Source organism: Ranitomeya imitator, chromosome 7 (assembly GCF_032444005.1).
Source record: "Ranitomeya imitator isolate aRanImi1 chromosome 7, aRanImi1.pri, whole genome shotgun sequence".
NCBI classification, from domain to species: domain Eukaryota; kingdom Metazoa; phylum Chordata; class Amphibia; order Anura; family Dendrobatidae; genus Ranitomeya; species Ranitomeya imitator.
This window is the reverse complement of record NC_091288.1, coordinates 49,764,143-49,785,324: the sequence shown is the minus strand read 5'-3', so window position 1 is coordinate 49,785,324 and position 21,182 is coordinate 49,764,143. Positions and strand designations below refer to the sequence as shown.

Sequence of the window (21,182 nt, the reverse complement as noted above, 5' to 3'; positions counted from 1 at the left end):
ACACAAAACAGGCTGCCAGCGCTGAGAACAGACATCGCAGGAGCTGGGTGAGTATTTCTCGGCAAGCGGGCGGGCGTACGGGGGATGGGAGGCGGGAGATGACCCCAAACTTTATTTTGAACAACAACAAAAAAACCTTGATTTTTCATTCCTTCTCACCAGCGAACGCTGCTGGGGAGAAGGAATGAATGCCGGCTTCAGCACCAAAAGTAGGGGACAGCGCTTACTGTAGCGCTGTCTCTCCTACCGCGGTACGTGCACACGGAGGAGAGTGCACACTGTTCTCCGTGTGCGGGATGCTTTGCGGACCGTGCTGCCGGAGAAAAGTGGACATGTCTCTGTGTTTTCAACACGGACACACGGTCCGTGAAAACACGGAGACATGTGCATAGACCCATTCATTTGAATGGGTCTACGTGTGTCAGTGTCTCCGGTACGTGAGAAAACTGTCAGTACACGTACCGGAGACACTGACGTGTGAAAGAGGCCTTAGGGCTCATTCTCACTTGCGATGAAAGTGGACAAATGCAATCTGATTAAAAATCCTATTGGATTCGGACCAATGTTATTTTTTATTGTGTGCTCATCTGCTCTTTTTAATTTTTTTTCAGCTGGGATCGGATCATGATCGGACTGGAAAAAAATTGCAGCATGCTGCTATTGTAATCGGAAATCAGATCACATTCTGCAATAGAAGTCAATGGGTTGAAAAAAATATTGCACCGCAGTGGGACCATGCGAGTGCTGCCCAATTTTTACACACTGATGTCCTTTGAAAAGCTGGCAAGTCAGCAGCCGCGTAGTGTAAAATCACAGCCGGAGAATACAGGATAGAAGAGATTAATTACATACAGTATACACATAGAATAGGTAGATATATAGATGTCAGTGACAAATACAATTAGTCCAGGGTGTGCAAATTACTGGACATGTATTTAATTAATAAAAGATTATTTTACAGAAAAAAAAATGGCGTGGGCTCCTGCATAATTTTTTTAACCAGCAAAGGAAAGCTGATGGCTGGGGGAAAATGTTTATAGCCTGGGATGGGGATAATACCCATGGAGCCTTTCAGGCTATTGATATCAGCTCACAGCTATAGGCTTAGCCTTTCCTTAATATTAAAATGGAGGACCCACAAAAGAATGACTTGGGGTCCCCCTATATTTATTAACCACCAAAGGCTATGCAGACAGCTGCGGGCTGATATTAATAGCCTAGGAAGGGGCCATGGATACTGCCACCCCCAGGCTAAAAACATCAGCTCTCAGCTGACCCAGAAGGTGCATCTATAAGATGTGCCAATTCTGGCACTTAGCCTCGCTCTTCCCACTTGCCCTGGTGTGGTGGCAAATGGGGTGATAGTTGGGGGGGGGTGATGTCACCTTTGTATTGTCAGCTGACATCAAGCCCTGAGGTTAGTAATGGAGAGGCGTCAATAAGACGACCCCATTACTAACCCTATAGTCATATTGTATGAAAACACACACACCCAGAATAAAGTCTTTTAATGACACAGACTCCTTTAATAAATATTAATTAACACATACTTTCAACATCGCCTAATCCAGTGAAGCCATTGTCCCCTGTAAGAGAATTAAAATAATAAACAACCATATTCCTCACCTGTCAGCTGAGAAGATGATAATCCATTTATCCCACGACGGGTCTAGCTCAGCTACATCTAGATGGCAGGCTGCATGGTTGCATGATGTGACCATACAGCCTGTCATCCAGCAGAGACATCTGCTACCACTGCTCAGTGTCTCAAGATGAACTCCTATAACCTGTCTGACATCATTGCGAGAGTCAGAAAGTTCTCACTCTCACGGTGCCGTCAGGAAGGTCCTGGGAGTTCACAGCCAGTGAACTCACTTCACCTATCTGACATCAGCATGAGTGCGGTGGGAACATTTCTATCTGTGTTTTGAAGAATATTTCCTTTGAAAACGATGTGACAATGACAGAATTGCTCTATGTTAAAATCGCAATTGGATAGCAATCACACTGCATTAGGATGTAAATTGGATGCTAGGTGTTAGGGCTCCTACTCACTCGCGCGAGATTCAGATGAGTCTCGCATGTTAATACCCATCACTCAGGAGCGGAGCATGCGGCTGCATGTATTCCTATGCGGCCGCACGCTCCTGAGTGCCGGCAGCAGTGCCAGGTATTAACATGCGAGACTCATCCGAGTCTCGCGCAAGTGAGTAGGAGCCTTTAAAGGGAATCTGTCACCCCAAAATTGGCTTATAAGCTGCGGCCACCAGCATAAGAAGCTTATCTACAGCATTCTGTAATGCTGTAGATAAGCCCTCGATGTATCCTCAAAGATGAGAAAAAGAGGTTAGATTATGCTCACCCAAGGGGCGGTCCCGGTTCGGGTCTGATGGGTGTCGCGGTCCGGTCTGGGGCCTCCCATCTTCATAGGATGACGTCCTCTTCTGGTCTTCACGCTGTGGCTCAGGCGCAGGTGTACTTTGTCCTGTTGAGGGCACAGCAAAGTACTGCAGTGCACAGAAGCTGGGAAAGGTCAGAGAGGCCCAGCACCTGCGCACTGCAGTAGTTTGCTGTGCCCTCAACAGGGCAAATCAGTACACCTGCACCAGAGCCGCGGCAGGAAGAAAAGAAGAGGACGTGATTGTATGAAGATAGGAGGCCCCAGACCGGAACCGGGACCGCCCCTGGGTGAGTATAATGTAACCTGTTTGTCTTACCTTTCAGGTTACATCGGGGGCTTATCTACAGCATTACAGAATGCATGTACGGAATGCTCTAGATAAGCCCCTGATGGCGGTGGCCTTAGCTCATAGGCGAATTTTGGGGTGACAGATTCCCTTTAAAGATTGGATTGTACTCGCATGAAAATCACATGACACTTGCCCCACTTTGCTGGAAGAAAATCAGACCAATTTTACAATCGCCTGTGTGGCTCCGGCCTTAAGGCCACGGTCACACGTTCAGTATTTTACATCAGTATTTGTAGCCAAAACCAAGAGTGGAACAATCAGAGGAAAAGTATAATAGAAACATATGCATCACTTCTGTATTTATCACCCACTCCTGGTTTTGGCTTTCAAATACTGATATAAAATACTGACCAAATACTGAACGTGTGAACGTGGCCTAAGGCAAATCTTTAGCTTCCCCTTTTGGGCCAATTTTCATTTTTCCCCCTTTTCTTCTTAGAGCCATAACTTTTTGCCCCATTTTTTTTTTGTCATCGGTATTTTGTGCTTTGCATGGTTTTTTGGACATAGAGCATATCACGTCCAGTGTTTTTAACCCATTGACATGAATGAGTGGTGAAAAAAACACACCAAAAACGCAGGTATCAGGTTTTGCTGCGTTTTTTGTGCCAAAACCAGATTCTATAGAACAGGACTTTTTTTTCCAACACTAAACTTTATCACCATGCACAAGAGACAAATCTAGCACGCCAAAACACAACAAGAAACGCACAGAAATCGCAAGGAAAATATGCTTTTTTTCTGCAGCTTCTTTCCTGCAAAGAGATCAGGTTTCGCTGCAGAAAAAAAGGAGCTGAAAAAACAACTCGTGTGAAGGTACCTGTAGGCTGTGTTCACACATTGCGTTTTCTTAATGCAAGTTTTAAGCTGCTGGTATTACAGTACCAGCAAAGCCCATGGGGCGTCAGAAATCTCATGCTCACACACTGGGTTTTTTATCTCACTGATTTGGAAAACGGATGCCTTTTTCCAGGCTGCAGCATGGGTATTGGTGAAAAAAATGCTGAAAGTGCAAAAATGCAGCAAAAAACAAAACGCAAGTATCAGATTTTGGTGCAAAAACCTTAAGAAAGTTGCATTATGATTTTTGGGGGCAGTAAACTTTATCAGCATGCACACAAGACAACAAAAATGCAGCAAACCTTTTTGTAAGCAGCTTCTTTACAGCTAAGAAAGCAGATTTTACCTGCAGAAAAAAAAGCACAGGAAAAATGCAAGGTGTGAACATAGACCAAGAGTAAGACTGGCATTGTGGTCTACAGCAACCAATCACAGCTCAGCTTTCATTAAACTACAGTTGGAAAATAACAGCTGCACTGTGATTGGTTGCTATGGGAAACAGTGGCAGTTTTATATTGTTTTGAAATGAGACCCAACAAATGGAAGCATAAGCACTCCGCTCGCCTCCAGCCCAAATATTACAGGTCTCATTATATATGCCGGGCGTGCTGAGACTAGTAGTTCTACACATGCCACTCTCCGAGCACTGTACAGTACAGTTCTGCACCCGCCCCGGATGTATCATGCCCCATTTCTATTTAAGGCAAAATCGAAGACGGCAACGCCCACCAACATCCATTTCGCCAATCACAGCGCTGGAAACTGAGAATAGCGTAATATCATTGGAGAAACAGCGCGTCACAGGGCGGAGCGCCGGCGTGATAGCTGCAGTGACGTCAGCTGACTCTGCGCCGTGCGCTGATTGGCTGAGAACTGCAAGGGTTATGTGACACCTTCGTGTCCTGAAGTGGTCGTCGTGAAAAACCCGAGAGGTCACCGGTGGGCGCCGTCACGTTACTGAACAGTCCGGTGAGACGGGGTGGAGGGGGACTCATGGCGGCCGAGTGCAGGAGCAGTAGTGACGGAGCCGCAGTGACGGTCGGAGCTGACACGCTGCATTCTGGCCCCTATAACTACAAGTGCGGGGTCACGGCTGTAGGTCATCCCGGCGGAAAACTGCTCTTATGGGGTTTTATCTGCCAGGAAATGCCGAGAAATGTCCAAGATCACCATAGATGGTCCGAATGGCAGAGCTTGGTCTGTGCGAGTGATGGAGGTCATCTGCCCGCCTGTGTACACAGTGTGATGTCATATGTCAGGTGACCACACAGGCGACACGTGATGTCATATGTCAGGTGACCACACAGGCGACACGTGATGTCATATGTCAGGCGACCACACAGGCGACACGTGATGTCATATGTCAGGCGACCACACAGGCGACACGTGATGTCATATGTCAGGTGACCACACAGGCGACACGTGATGTCATATGTCAGGTGACCACACAGGCGGCACGTGTGATGTCATATGTCAGGTGACCACACAGGCGGCACGTGTGATGTCATATGTCAGGTGACCACACAGGCGACACATGTGATGTCATATGTCAGGTGACCACACAGGCGACACGTGATGTCATATGTCAGGTGACCACACAGGCGACAAGTGATGTCATATGTCAGGTGACCACACAGGCGACACGTGATGTCATATGTCAGGTGACCACACAGGCGACACGTGATGTCATATGTCAGGTGACCACACAGGCGACACATGTGATGTCATATGTCAGGTGACCACACAGGCGACACGTGATGTCATATGTCAGGTGACCACACAGGCGACACGTGTGATGTCATATGTCAGGTGACCACACAGGCGACACGTGTGATGTCATATGTCAGGTGACCACACAGGCGACACATGTGATGTCATATGTCAGGTGACCACACAGGCGACACGTGATGTCATATGTCAGGTGACCACACAGGCGACACGTGTGATGTCATATGTCAGGTGACCACACAGGCGACACGTGTGATGTCATATGTCAGGTGACCACACAGGCGACACGTGTGATGTCATATGTCAGGTGACCACACAGGCGACACATGTGATGTCATATGTCAGGTGACCACACAGGCGACACGTGATGTCATATGTCAGGTGACCACACAGGCGACACGTGATGTCATATGTCAGGTGACCACACAGGCGACACATGTGATGTCAGGTGACCACACAGGCGGCACGTGATGTCATATGTCAGGTGACCACACAGGCGACACGTGATGTCATATGTCAGGTGACCACACAGGCGACACATGTGATGTCATATGTCAGGTGACCACACAGGCGACACGTGATGTCAGGTGACCACACAGGCGACACGTGATGTCATATGTCAGGTGACCACACAGGCGACACATGTGATGTCATATGTCAGGTGACCACACAGGCGACACGTGATGTCAGGTGACCACACAGGCGACACGTGCGATGTCATATGTCAGGTGACCACACAGGCGACACGTGTGATGTCATATGTCAGGTGACCACACAGGCGACACGTGTGATGTCATATGTCAGGTGACCACACAGGCGACACGTGATGTCATATGTCAGGCGACCACACAGGCGACACGTGTGATGTCATATGTCAGGTGACCACACAGGCGACACATGCGATGTCATATGTCAGGTGACCAAACAGGCGACACATGCGATGTCATATGTCAGGTGACCACACAGGCGACACATGTGATGTCATGTCAGGTGACCACACAGGCGACACATGATGTCATATGTCAGGTGACCACACAGGCGACACGTGCGATGTCATATGTCAGGTGACCACACAGGCGACACATGATGTCATATGTCAGGTGACCACACAGGCGACACGTGCGATGTCATATGTCAGGTGACCACACAGGCGACACGTGATGTCATATGTCAGGTGACCACACAGGCGACACGTGCGATGTCATATGTCAGGTGACCACACAGGCGACACATGATGTCATATGTCAGGTGACCACACAGGCGACACGTGTGATGTCATATGTCAGGTGACCACACAGGCGACACGTGCGATGTCATATGTCAGGTGACCACACAGGCGACACGTGCGATGTCATATGTCAGGTTACCACACAGGCGACACGTGCGATGTCATATGTCAGGTGACCACACAGGCGACACGTGTGATGTCATATGTCAGGTGACCACACAGGCGGTATGTATGATGTCATATGTCAGGTGACCACACAGGCGACACGTGTGATGTCATATGTCAGGTGACCACACAGGCGGTATGTATGATGTCATATGTCAGGTGACCACACAGGCGGTATGTATGATATCATATGTCAGGTGACCACACAGGCAGTATGATATAATTTGTTAGGTGACATGAATGATGTCATAATGTCAGGACTGGGGTCAGAATGAATAAATGATGGAAGTAGAGTAATGGCAGTGACGGATACAGTGTCAGCTTTACAAGCCTGACAGAACCATCTAAATGCCTGCCGATGTCAGGAGTTAAAATACAGCCGTCGTGTGTGTGTATATATATATATATATATATATATATATATATATATATATATATATATATATATATATATATATAGTAATCATTCCTTATTAGGCCGGGTGCGCTCGTTCCAGAACCAGCAGGTCTTTGAATGCAGAGTAAGTTCACTGTATCCAAAGTGCTGCCATCTATTGAACACATTTAAATCCGTATGTGATCACTGATCCGTGCAGAGTCACCGCGTCCAATCCATTCTATTGATGTAGTTTATCTCGCAGAGACTGAGCGTCTCCACAAGAGTAACTGACATGCTGCGGTCTGGAGAGATGTGCCGCATGTCAGTCTCTGCGGGCGTCTTGATATCCCTTCCACTATGCTGTAACAACTGGCCGCTGCGGGTTTGACGTTCTATAAATATGCAACATCCAACCCGCCACGATTACTGATCGTGGGCACGTACCCATAACATTGAAATTTCAACACCGAGAAGGAAAAGTCATGGAATTCTGGAAATCACAGGATGGATAGACATGTTACGGATCTGCAAATAATGAAAAATGAAAACAACATTTTTCAAAACATTTCAATTTATTCATTGACAACTATGAGCTCCACTTGCAGAAACCCCGCACTTAAGGCTATGTGCACACGATGCAGATCCGCAGTGGATCTTTCCACGCAGAAACGCTGCAGATCCGCACTGTGATGTACAGTACAATGTTAATCAATGTGAAAAAAAAAAAAAGCTGTGCACATGGTATGGAAAAATCAGTGCGGAATTGCTGCGGATTTCAAAGAAGTGCATGTCACTTCTTTTGTGCGGATCTACAGCGTTTCTGCACCCCTCCATGATAGAAATCCGCAGTGGCAAAAACTGCCGGAAATCCGCACAAAATCCGCATCAATTCTGCCCAAAATCCGCAGCAAATCCGCGGCTGCGGATTTTGCCAGGAGATGCGGAATTTGTGCAGAAAATTCTGCACCTCTTTTCCTAAGTGTGCACATAGCCTTACACACCTCGGCTGCTATCAGTGAGGTTACTAATAGTTGTCTGAGACATGTTCTGCCGGGCTCAATGCACTTGGGCCAATCATCAAGATCCGCTGCTGGCAGTGGCCTAGTAGACGACTTCCATATTGTGGTATCTTATGGGCAATAATTCAGCCACATTCACATTACTACAATATACGTCAATATGACATTATAGGAATATAGAAGTCCAGAACATTACATGGTTTTTGTTAACACAAGACCTCCACACTTCATACTCGTAGACAATCCCTTTAATCTAGTTTTTATGATTTTATGCTAATTTTCTGTTTATTAATGTAATTTTTTTTATTTTTCCAAAGTTCATAGACCGAAAACAATATGGGAGATGTAGAGAAAGGAAAGAAGATCTTTGTGCAGAAGTGTGCGCAGTGCCACTCGGTGGAGAAGAATGGAAAACATAAAACCGGACCCAACTTGTGGGGATTATTTGGGCGTAAAACAGGCCAGGCTCCAGGGTTTTCTTACACGGATGCGAACAAAAGCAAAGGTGAGCGACTAGTGACAGCACATTGTCCTCATCATGTCGTTGCCATGTGGCAGAGGATGTTTGAACCAAATTAGCAATAGCCTTTTAACCCCTTCGCGCCGCCGAGGCCAATTTTCGTTATTTTGCAAAAAACCTTTTTCTCCAAGAGCCTTTACTTTTTTTTATTTTTCCATTATCATGGCTGCGTGAGTACTTGTTTTTAGCGGGCAAGTTGTAGTTTTAGGACACCATTCACTTTATCAAACAAAATATTAAAAACCAAATAAATTTCAAGTGCACTGAAAAAGATGAACAACCCCCCTCTACAAATTCCGCTATTGTTTGGGGGGTTTTGCATTACATTGCATTGTTATTGTATGGTAAAAATGACAAGGCATTGGCACCCCATGTGCACTTTATTTAAATGCATCTGTCAGTGATTAACAGCAGCGTTCGGAGCAGTTACAGACAGGGGTTGGCTGTGTAACACAGCCTCCATCTGCTGGGTATGGTGTGGGCTCAGCTCCTGAGCTTATTACTTACATGGGGACCTGATGTCAGGTAGAGCTTAACCCTGCTGTTCTGTTCGGTCTGGGGAGACCTATTTTGAACTTTGGTATTTTTTGGGGTGTTCAAGATGCGGTTCTGAAACTTGTGGTTGATTGACTTAAATGAGGATGGGTCGGTCGGCCACGGGTTTCAGAGCCGCATCTTGAATATTTTAAAGAATATTGAAGTTCAAAGTCGGTCATTTTTGACCAACAGAACAGCAGGGTTAATACACACAAACTCCTATTGCATTGGTTGAAGCCTTCTGTGGAAAACCAGATGCTGTCGTTCATTAAAAAACCAGTGGACTCTTAAAGCAGTTGTAGCTTTTCATCAAGAACCAGTAAAACAATGGTCTTGCTGGTCTCCTCTTCACAACAGGTTTAAACCTCTTTTGGCTTCCATAGCAGTCTGATGTGTCAAGCTGTTTTTATTCCCGTGCTCTGTAACTTGCTGTCCACTTTCTTTTTAAATGGGTTCACTCGCATTCTGCCAGCACTATAAGTACTGGAAGTTTATTCCCACTCACATCCCTGTATACATTGTTCCTGCCAATTTCTAATAACTTGTCTGCCCAATGCTGAAAGTCTGACTCTTTTATGCCTGTGTACAGTCTGACAGACAGGAGAGCAGGAGCAGCGAGGCAAAGACCTGCCCTCCCAGACAGGAGGTCAGGAGCAGGGAGGCGGAGGTCTGCCCTCCCAGACAGGAGAGCAGGAGCAGGGAGGCGAAGACCTGCCCTCCCAGACAGGAGAGCAGGAGCAGGGAGGCAAAGACCTGCCCTCCCAGACAGGAGGTCAGGAGCAGGGAGGCGAAGGTCTGCCCTCCCAGACAGGAGAACAGGAGCAGGGAGGCGAAGACCTGCCCTCCCAGACAGGAGACCAGGAGGAGCGAGGCAAAGACCTGCCCTTCCAGACAGAAGCAGGGAGGTGAAGACCTGCCCTCCCAGACAGGAGACCAGGAGCAGCGAGGAAAAGACCTGCCCTCCCAGACAGTACTGACTTCATACTTTGCAGTTTTGTCATTCATTGCCATCAGCTGTTTACATTTGTTGAAGTCCTAACTTCATAAGAGAACTTGAGGGTCATATTGTGACCTGCGTTTTCTTCTAATTCTTAAACTGTGCAGGGGGTTGTGCTACCTTAGCACCAGTGAGGATGTAGGAATCTGATGGCAATACTTCGGGCTGTGGCTTAATAAATGGTGGAAAACTTCATTCCTCACTGCAGGTTGCCTATGAATACAATACAGTATATGACAAGTGTTTTTGTAGTCTCTTCTATATAAACAAATATCCTCTTGTGCGTTCACAGGTATTGTTTGGGGAGAAGATACTCTTTTCGAATATCTGGACAACCCGAAGAAGTATATTCCAGGAACAAAGATGATCTTTGCTGGTATCAAGAAGAAAAATGAGCGCTTAGATCTTATCGCCTATCTAAAGAAATCCACTTCCGAGTGATGAGAATAGCTGCAGGGATTCCCTTATAAGCCATGTGAAGTTAAGACGTTCATCTGAAGAATATTAATGGGGAGCAGTGATTCGGAGCTGTGTGGGCCCCGTGTAAGGGCCCTGTGAGAGAGGGCCATGTTTGTTTCCTGCCTATGTTTTTTTCTTCTAATTAGGAGTCTTAAGATGGAAGGAAAATTGGCATCTTCTCTCTTTTAGGTTCCTGTCCTGGGTTTGGGTTAAAAAAATACTTTGGGTTCACACAATGGTAATGTCATGAGTGTTTGGTTGCAGGAATGTTTAAAGGGAATCTGTCATTAAATGGTAATATATTTATGAAACTTTTATGTCACATTGAAAAGGTAATATAACTACAAAGGAAATCTGTAGTGTTGTGTTTTTGTTTGTTTTTTTCTTTTGTAATCTTACTTAATTCCAACAGTTGATGTCCGAAATGTAAAGGGTTGTACCACCATTAAAAAAATCCGTTATAAAAAGTCATCATAATGCAGGACAAAGTAAAAATAACTTTGCTATGCACGTGTTCAGTTTTTTTTCTTACTTCATTTAACCACTTCAGAGTTCGCCAAAGCAATTATAAGAAGTGGCACGTTGATTCTTTGCATATGGCAATTGTCTCTTCAGAGAGGAAAAGGACTTGAACTATAGTGCCACCTATTGGATATAGCAATCCTAAAAGTAAATATCGAGCCTTGCCACATGACTTAGGATGAAAACCAAACTGGAATCTCAATTTGCAGACAGTGTTTCAGGGGATTGCCCCTTAGATCCCAGTATTAGGGTATGTGCACACGTTGCGAATTTTGCTGTGGATGCGCAGCGGTTTTGACACTGCGGAATCACAGCTGTTTTCCATGAGTTTACAGTACAGTAATAGAAAAAAAATCCGCAGTGCACATGCTGCGGAAAAAAACGCGCGGAAACGCGTTGTTTATTCCGTAGCATGTTCATTCCTTGTGCGGATTCCGCAGCGGTTTACACCTGCTCCATAATAGGAATCCGCAGGTGTAAAACTGCATGTGGAATCCGCACAAAAACCGCAAAAAATGCTATATAAATGGGGTTGGGACCATCAGTTGTGTTGTGCAGAAGTCTGGTGGATACACAGAGAATATAAGACATAATTTCAGTTGTTTCACACTTTTTTGTTAAGTATATAATTCCACATGTCTTAATTCATAGTTTTGATGCCTTCAGTGTGAATGTACAATTTTCATAGTCATGAAAATACAGAAAAATCTTTAAATGAGAAGGTGTGTCCAAACTTTTGGTCTGTACTGTACATCTCAAAGGGCAGGCCGGCACCTGAAGAACTAAGAGTGCATTCCACTAGAGCCATGGCTGCGTCGTGGGCGGAGAGGTTGGAGGTGTCGATCGACCAAATATGTAAGGCTGCTACTTGGTCTTCTCCAAACACATTCTATAACCACTATAGATTGAACCTGGGTGCCTCCTCGGACCTCTCTTTTGGTGTAAGGGTGCTGCAAGCCGTAGTCCCTCCTTAAACAGTTTACTCTCTGTAATTCTCTCTGTGGTGCTGTCATGGATGACCGATAAAGTCTTAGTTACTCACCGGTTAACGGTGTTTTTCGGAGTCCATCACAGCACCCGTACATACCCTCCCGTCTTCCTAAGTTTTGGGTGTACACCTCTTTCTTATTATATTCCACTCGTGGTGGATAGTTAGTAGTAGTATCGTTGTGTATAAAATATGTTATTAACATTGGTGGTCCTCTAGTGCTCTGTAAACCAACTGATGAGTGGGAGAGGTGCCGTCTTAATGCATCTGTACGTTTCCTGTTCCTGAAGGGCGGATCCCCGCTCTCTGTGGTGCTGTCATGGACTCCGAAAAACACCGTTAACCGGTGAGTAACTAAGACTATCTCCAGTATTTGATCAGACAGGGTGGATAACAGTGTGAGCAGCCTCTTCTTACCTCAGCATCCCTGGTAGCTCCGCTATTAGATCAGAACATCTCGTTCACATGAAGGGAAGAGACAGAGCTTCCTGCTGCATGTGCTCACAGGCTCCTGTCCTAATCACATTCTAGACAGATTTCTCAGTGTTAAAAGAAGGCAGCCATTTTAATTTATTATAGTGGCTTCCTCCCTTGACAAAACAATTATTTGCTAATCAAAGGTGTGTATTCAGAAATGTTATTTATATAAATACTTTGGTTTTGTGTTTCTACTATTCTCATAGAGCCCCTTTAAGGCATTTCGGTACCTGCATCATTCTTCTCGGATGGGCTGCCATATTATCCTGTCAGCCACTCTTTTCCAAACTCTTTAACCCTTTTACCCCCAAGGGTGGTTTGCACGTCAATGACCAGGCCAATTTTTACAATTCTGACCACTGTCCCTTTATGAGGTTATAACTCCAAAACGCTTCAACGGATCCTGGTGATTCTGACATTGTTTTCTCGTGACATATTGTACTTCATGATAGTGGTAAAAATTCTTTGATAGTACCTGCGTTTATTTGTGAAAAAAAAGGAAATTTGGCGAAAATTTTGAAAATTTCGCAATTTTCAAACTTCGAATTTTTATGCAATTAAATCACAGAGATATGTCACACAAAATACTTAATAAGTAACATTTCCCACATGTCTACTTTACATCAGCATAATTTTGGAACCAATTTTTTTTTTTGTTAGGGAGTTATAAGGGTTAAAAGTTGACCAGCAATTTCTCATTTTTACAACACCATTTTTTTTTAGGGACCATGTCTCATTTGAAGTCATTTTGAGGGGTCTATATGATAGAAAATGCCCAAGTGTGACACCATTCTAAAAACTGCACCCCTCAAGGTGCTCAAAACCACATTCAAGAAGTTTATTAACCCTTCAGGTGTTTAATAGGAATTTTTGGAATGTTTAAATAAAAATGAACATTTAACTTTTTTACACAAAAAATTTACTTCAGCTCCAATTTGTTTTATTTTACCAAGGGTAACAGGAGAAAATGGACCCCAAAAGTTGTTGTCCAATTTGTCCTGAGTACGCTGATACCCCATATGTGGCAGTAAACCACTGTTTGGGCGCATGGGAGAGCTCGGAAGGGAAGGAGCGCCGTTTGACTTTTCAATGCAAAATTGACAGGAATTGAGATGGGACGCCATGTTGCGTTTGGAGAGCCACTGATGTGCCTAAACATTGAAACCCCCCCACAAGTGACACCATTTTGGAAAGTAGACCCCCTAAGGAACTTATCTGGATGTGTGGTGAGCACTTTGACCCACCAAGGGCTTCACAGAAGTTTATAATGCAGAGCCATAAAAATAAAACAAAATTTTTTTCCCACAAAAATTATATTTTAGCCCCCAGTTTTGTATTTTCCCTAGGGTAACAGGAGAAATTGGACCCCAAAAGTTGTTGTCCAATTTGTCCTGAGTACGCTGATACCCCATATGTGGGGGGGAACCACCGTTTGGGCGCATGGGAGGGCTCGGAAGGGAAGGAGTGCCATTTGAATGCAGAATTAGATGGAATGGTCTGCAGGCGTCACATTGCGTTTGCAGAGCCCCTAATGTACCTAAATAGTAGAAACCCCCCAGAAGTGACACCATTTTGGAAAGTAGACCCCCTAAGGAACTCATCTTGATGTGTTGTGAGAGCTTTGAACCCCCAAGTATTTCACTACAGTTTATAACGCAGAGCCGTGCAAATAAAAAATATTTTTTTTTCCACAAAAATTATATTTTAGCCCCCAGTTTTGTATTTTTCCAAGGTTAGCAGGAGAAATTGGACCCTAAATGTTGTTGTCCAATTTGTCCTGAGTACGCTGATACCCGATATGTGGGGGGGAACCACCGTTTGGGCGCATGGGAGGGCTCGGAAGGGAATGAGCATCATTTGGAATGCAGACTTAGATGGATTGGTCTGCAGGCGTCACATTGCATTTGCAGAGCCCCTAATGTACCTAAACAGTAGAAACCCCCCACAAGTGACCCCATATTGGAAACTAGACCCCTCAATGAACTTATCTAGATGTGTTGTGAGAACTTTGAACCCCCAAGTGTTTCACTACAGTTTATAACGCAGAGCCGTGAAAATAAAAAATCTTTTTGTTTTTCCACAAAAATTATTTTTTAGCCCCCAGTTTTGTATTTTCCCAAGGGTAACAGGAGAAATTGGACCCAAACAGTTGTTGTCCTATTTGTCCTGAGTACGCTGATACCCCATATGTGAGGGTAAACCCCTGTTTGGGCACACAGGAGAGCTCGGAAGGGAAGGAGCACTGTTTTACTTTTTCAACGCAGAATTGGCTGGAATTGAGATCGGACGCCATGTCGTGTTTGGAGAGCCCCTGATGTGCCGAAACAGTGGAAACCCCCCAATTATAACTGAAACCCTAATCCAAACACACCCCTAACCCTAATCCCAACAGTAACCCTAACCACACCTCTAACCCTAATCCCAACCCTATTCCCAACTGTAAATGTAATCTAAACCCTAACCCTAACTTTAGCCCCAACCCTAACTGTAGCCCCAACCCTAGCCCTAACCCTAGCCCTAACCCTAGCCCTAATGGGAAAATGGAAATAAATAAATTTTTTTTTATTTTTCCCTAACTAAGGGGGTGATGAAGGGGGGTTTGATTTACTTCTATAGCGAGATTTTTAGCGGATTTTTATGATTGGCAGCCGTCACACACTGAAAGACCCTTTTTATTGCAAAAAATATTTTTTGCAATACCACATTTTGAGAGCTATAATTTTTCCATATTTTGGTCCACAGTCATGTGAGGTCTTGTTTTTTGTGGGACGAGTTGACGTTTTTATTGAAAACATTTTCGGGCACGTGAAATTTTTTGATCGCTTTTTATTCCGATTTTTGTGAGGAAGAATGACCAAAAACCAGCTATTCATGAATTTCTATTGGGGGAGGCGTTTATACCGTTCCGCGTTTGGTAAAATTCATAAATCAGTTTTATTCTTCGGGTCAGTACGATTACAGCGATACCTCATTTATATCATTTTTTTATGGTTTGGCGCTTTTATACGATAAAAACTATTTTACAGAAAAAATAATTATTTTTGCATCGCTTTATTCTCAGGACTATAACTTTTTTATTTTTTTGCTGATGATGCTGTATGGCGGCTCGTTTTTTGCGGGACAATATGACGCTTTCAGCGGTACCATGGTTATTTATATCTGTCCTTTTGATTGCGTGTTATTCCACTTTTTGTTCGGCGGTATGATAATAAAGCGTTTTTTGCCTCGTTTTTTTTTTTTTCTTACGGTGTTTACTGAAGGGGTTAACTAGTGGGACAGTTTTATAGGTCGGGTCGTTACGGACGCGGCGATACTAAATATGTGTACTTTTATTGGGTTTTTTTTTATTTAGATGAAGAAATGTATTTATGGGAATAATATTTTTATTTTTTTTTCATTATTTAGGAATATTTTTTTTTATTTTTTTTACACATTTGGAAATTTTTTTTTTTACTTTGTCCCAGGGGGGGACATCACAGATCAGTGATCTGACAGTGTGCACAGCACTCTGTCAGATCACTGATCTGACATGCAGCGCTGCAGCCTTCACAGTGCCTGCTCTGAGCAGGCTCTGTGAAGCCACCTCCCTCTCTGCAGGACCCGGATCCGCGGCCATCTTGGATCCGGGGCTGGAGGGAGCAGGGAGGGAGGTGAGACCCTCGCAGCAACGCGATCACATCGCGTTGCTCCGGGGGTCTCAGGGAAGCCCGCAGGGAGCCCCCTCCCTGCGCGGTGCTTCCCTGCACCGCCGGCACATCGCGATCATCTTTGATCGCGGTGTGCCAGGGGTTAATGTGCCGGGGGCTGTCCGTGACCGCTCCTGGCACATAGTGCCGGATGTCAGCTGCGATAAGCAGCTGACACCCGGCCGCGATCGGCCGCGCTCCCCCCGTGAGCGCAGCCGATCGGCTATGACGTACTATCCCGTCCAGGGTCAGATAAGCCCAGGGCACCTCGACGGGATAGTACGTCTAAGGTCACAGAGGGGTTAATTCTCCAACCAGTTGAGTGAATGTGACAAATGACTGTGCACATTGCAGTTACTGCAAACACATTTCTGTGTAATAGTCATGCGTCACATTTATGACAGGAATCCAATCCACTTTAATTAACTTCACCTGCAGTTAATGATGTATACTAATATCATAAAATCATTCTGGTCACACAAATGTGGATGTAAAAATCCTTTACGATTATCTGGTATTATAAATAAGGCAGCTATGGTCAGACGTAGACCCTGTGGAGCCTTCTTACTTTGTACAAGCCACAGACACCAAGGTTGTTGTCTTCTAGATATATTACTCACAAACATCCACATATAATAATTAAGAATCATAGAATGTGAGAGTTGGAAGGGACCTCCAGGGTCATCGTGTCCAAGCCCCTGCTCAATGCAGGATTCTCTAAACCATCTCAGATAGATGTCTGTCCAGCCTCTGTTTGAAAACTTCCATTGAAGGAGAACTCACCACCTCTCGTGGCTGCCTGTTCCACTCATTAATCACCTTCAGTGTCAAAAAGTTTTTTCTAATATCTAATCTGTATCTTCTCCCTTTCAGTTTCATTCCATTTCTTCTTATGTTTCCATGTGCAAATGAGAATAATGATGATCCCTCTACACCGTGACATCCCTTCAGATATTTGTAGACAACTATTAAGTCTCCTCTTTTTTTCAAGCTAAACATTCCAAGATCCTCTAACTGTTCCTCGTAGGACATACTTTGCAGTCCGCTCACCATCCTGGAGATCGCGGCGGCCATTTTCCTGAAGCCGAGATGCAAACTCGGCTTTGGGAAAATGGCCGCCGCGATCTCCATCTACGCACGCGTGGCATCCCCCGGCCATTTTCCTGAAGCCCCGTGCAGCAGAGCACTCCATCTGCGCACGCGTGGCCCCAGGAAGATGGCCGCCCCCACCGATGACAAGGGTAATAGCGCCGATCGCGCGCTGTTTCTTCACCTGCGCGCAGTGGATTCGGCACTTGGACATGTGCACACCACTACGCCACCAACGGAAAGCTGGGGAAGAAACAGCGATGTCACCACGCCCACCAGACCTGACCAGCCTGATTGACAGGCGAAAACGGCGACTTTGGTAATGTATTTCGCAGCATAGGTGGGGAATCAGGGTACACTACATACACTATTGTAAAGCACAGCGCAAGCCCTATTTGACAGTATTTTTATCTCAATCTGAAAAAACGGGGTGACAGGTTCCCTTTAAGAAATGAAGGTCAATCAGTCCAAAAAATGGGGAAAAATGTGAAAGTGTCCCCAAGTGCAGTTGCAAAAACCATCAAGCGCTACAAAGCACCTGGCTCACATGAGGACCGCCCCAGGAAAGGAAGACCAAGAGTCACCTCTGCTTCTGAGGATAAGTTTATCCGAGTCACCAGCCTCAGAAATTGCAGGTTGACAGCAGCTCAGATTAGAGACCAGGTCAATGCCACACAGAGTTCTAGCAGCAGACACATCTCTAAAACAACTGTTAAGAGGAGACTTTGTGCAGCAGGCCTTCATGGCAAAATAGCTGCTAGGAAACCACTGCTAAGGACAGGCAACAAGCAGAAGAGATTTGTTTGGACTAAAGAACACAAGGAATGGACAATGGACCAGTGGAAATCTGTGCTTTGGTCTGATGAGTCCAAATTTGAGATCTTTGGTTCCAACCACCGTGTCTTTGTGCGACGCAGAAAAGGTGAACGGATGGACTCTACATGCCTGGTTCCCACCGTGAAGCATGGAGGAGGTGTGATGGTGTGGGGGTGCTTTTCTGGTGACACTTGGGAATTTATTCAAAATTGAAGGCATACTGAACCAGCAGGGCTACCACAGCATCTTGCAGCGGCATGCTATTCCATCTGGTTTGCGTTTAGTTGGGCCATCATTTATTTTTCAACAGGACAATGACCCCAAGCACACCTCCAGGCTGTGTAAGAAGGAGAGTGATGGGGTGCTACGCCAGATGACCTGATGGTTTGGGGTGAGCTGGACCGCAGAGTGAAGGCAAAAGGGCCAACAATTGCTAAGCATCTCTCGGAACTCCTTCAAGATTGTTGGAAGACCATTCCCGGTGACCACCTCTTGAAGCTCATCAAGAGAATGCCAAGAGTGTGCAAAGCAGTCATCAAAGCAAAAGGTGGCTACTTTGAAGAACCTAGAATACAAGACATATTTTCAGTTGTTTCACACTTTTTTGCTAAGTATATACAGGTCCTTCTCAAAAAATTAGCATATAGTGTTAAATTTCATTATTTACCATAATGTAATGATTACAATTAAACTTTCATATATTATAGATTCATTATCCACCAACTGAAATTTGTCAGGTCTTTTATTGTTTTAATACTGATGATTTTGGCATACAACTCCTGATAACCCAAAAAACCTGTCTCAATAAATTAGCATATTTCACCCATCCAATCAAATAAAAGTGTTTTTTAATAACAAACAAAAAAAACATCAAATAATAATGTTCAGTTATGCACTCAATACTTGGTCGGGAATCCTTTGGCAGAAATGAGTGCTTCAATGCGGCGTGGCATGGAGGCAATCAGCCTGTGACACTGCTGAGATGTTATGGAGGCCCAGGATGCTTCAATAGCGGCCTTAAGCTCATCCAGAGTGTTGGGTCTTGCGTCTCTCAACTTTCTCTTCACAATATCCCACAGATTCTCTATGGGGTTCAGGTCAGGAGAGTTGGCAGGCCAATTGAGCACAGTAATACCATGGTCAGTAAACCATTTACCAGTGGTTTTGGCACTGTGAGCAGGTGCCAGGTCGTGCTGAAAAATGAAATCTTCATCTCCATAAAGCATTTCAGCCGATGGAAGCATGAAGTGCTCCAAAATCTCCTGATAGCTAGCTGCATTGACCCTGCCCTTGATGAAACACAGTGGACCAACACCAGCAGCTGACATGGCACCCCACACCATCACTGACTGTGGGTACTTGACACTGGACTTCAGGCATTTTGGCATTTCCTTCTCCCCAGTCTTCCTCCAGACTCTGGCACCTTGATTTCCGAATGACATGCAAAATTTGCTTTCATCAGAAAAAAGTACTTGGGACCACTTAGCAACAGTCCAGTGCTGCTTCTCTGTAGCCCAGGTCAGGCGCCTCTGCCGCTGTTTATGGTTCAAAAGTGGCTTTACCTGGGGAATGCGGCACCTGTAGCCCATTTCCTGCACACGCCTGTGCACGGTGGATCTGGATGTTTCCACACCAGACTCAGTCCACTGCTTCCTCAGGTTCCCCAAGGTCTGGAATCGGTCCTTCTCCACAATCTTCCTCAGGGTCCGGTCTCCTCTTCTCGTTGTACAGCGTTTTCTGCCACATTGTTTCCTTCCAACAGACTTACCATTGAGGTGCCTTGATACAGCACTCTGGGAACAGCCTATTTGTTGAGAAATTTCTTTCTGGGTCTTACCCTCTTGCTTGAGGGTGTCAATGATGGCCTTCTTGACATCTGTCAGGTCGCTAGTCTTACCCATGATGGGGGTTTTGAGTAATGAACCAGGCAGGGAGTTTATAAAAGCCTCAGGTATCTTTTGCATGTGTTTAGAGTTAATTAGTTGATTCAGAAGATTAGGGTAATAGGTCGTTTAGAGAACCTTTTCTTGATATGCTAATTTATTGAGACAGGTTTTTTGGGTTATCAGGAGTTGTATGCCAAAATCATCAGTATTAAAACAATAAAAGACCTGACAAATTTCAGTTGGTGGATAATGAATCTATAATATATGAAAGTTTAATTGTAATCATTACATTATGGTAAATAATGAAATTTAACACTATATGCTAATTTTTTGAGAAGGACCTGTAATTCCACATGTGTTAATTCATAGTTTTGATGTCTTCAGTGTGAATGTACAATTTTCATAGTCATGAAAATACAGAAAAATCTTTAAATGAGAAGGTGTGTCCAAACTTTTGGTCTGTACTGTATGCCATTAAAGTGAAAGAAAACAAAGGTAAACGCATGTGCATGAGATAAGTAAAGGACCAACTGTAAAGATTATATGTAATCATGGTCATGGAGACAAGTGGGTGCAGGAGGAAATATAGAAATCCACCGAATATATATATATATATATATATATATATATATATATAAAGCCTTCTATGCCAATGCTTATATCGAAGTCCCTTAAGATAAAAAAAAAGTACCTGTATGTAGAGATGGTGCTGAAAACTCAGGAAACAGAGATGGGCAGGTCTAGCGTCTCCTCACCCCGGCGCGTGTTTTGCCACCAGCTTGTTCCCACGCCCCCAAATAAGCTGGCGGCAAAATGCACGTCAGGGTGTGGGGACGCTAGGCCTGGCCATCTCTGACTACAGTGGTCCACACTCACCTCCATCATATTCGACTTCAAATTTTTGCCACTTTATGGTGTAAATTAAATTGACTACTGAGTTGTTGGCCACACCACTTCTGCTATTCCTACCCACTTCCAGGAATGGTGGCGAAACTGTCGTAAATACTTTTTTGCGCAACCATGGTTTGCACAAAAGTTCGAAACTTTTATAAACCAGAAAACTGACATAAAAACCTTAAAGGGACTCTGTCAGCAC

General features: G+C 44.7%; 1 protein-coding gene across 1 annotated transcript; it reads left to right on the top strand.

Moving 5' to 3' along the window:
- The first annotated feature begins 4,420 nt into the window (after positions 1-4,420).
- LOC138644621 (cytochrome c, somatic) lies at positions 4,421-11,128 on the top strand. The gene is made up of 3 exons (XM_069733207.1): positions 4,421-4,559; positions 8,427-8,614; positions 10,456-11,128. The coding sequence occupies exons 2-3, from the start codon at positions 8,446-8,448 to the stop codon at positions 10,602-10,604; spliced, it is 318 nt and encodes a 105-aa protein (XP_069589308.1). The 5' UTR covers positions 4,421-4,559; positions 8,427-8,445; the 3' UTR covers positions 10,605-11,128.
- The last annotated feature ends 10,054 nt before the right edge of the window (positions 11,129-21,182 follow it).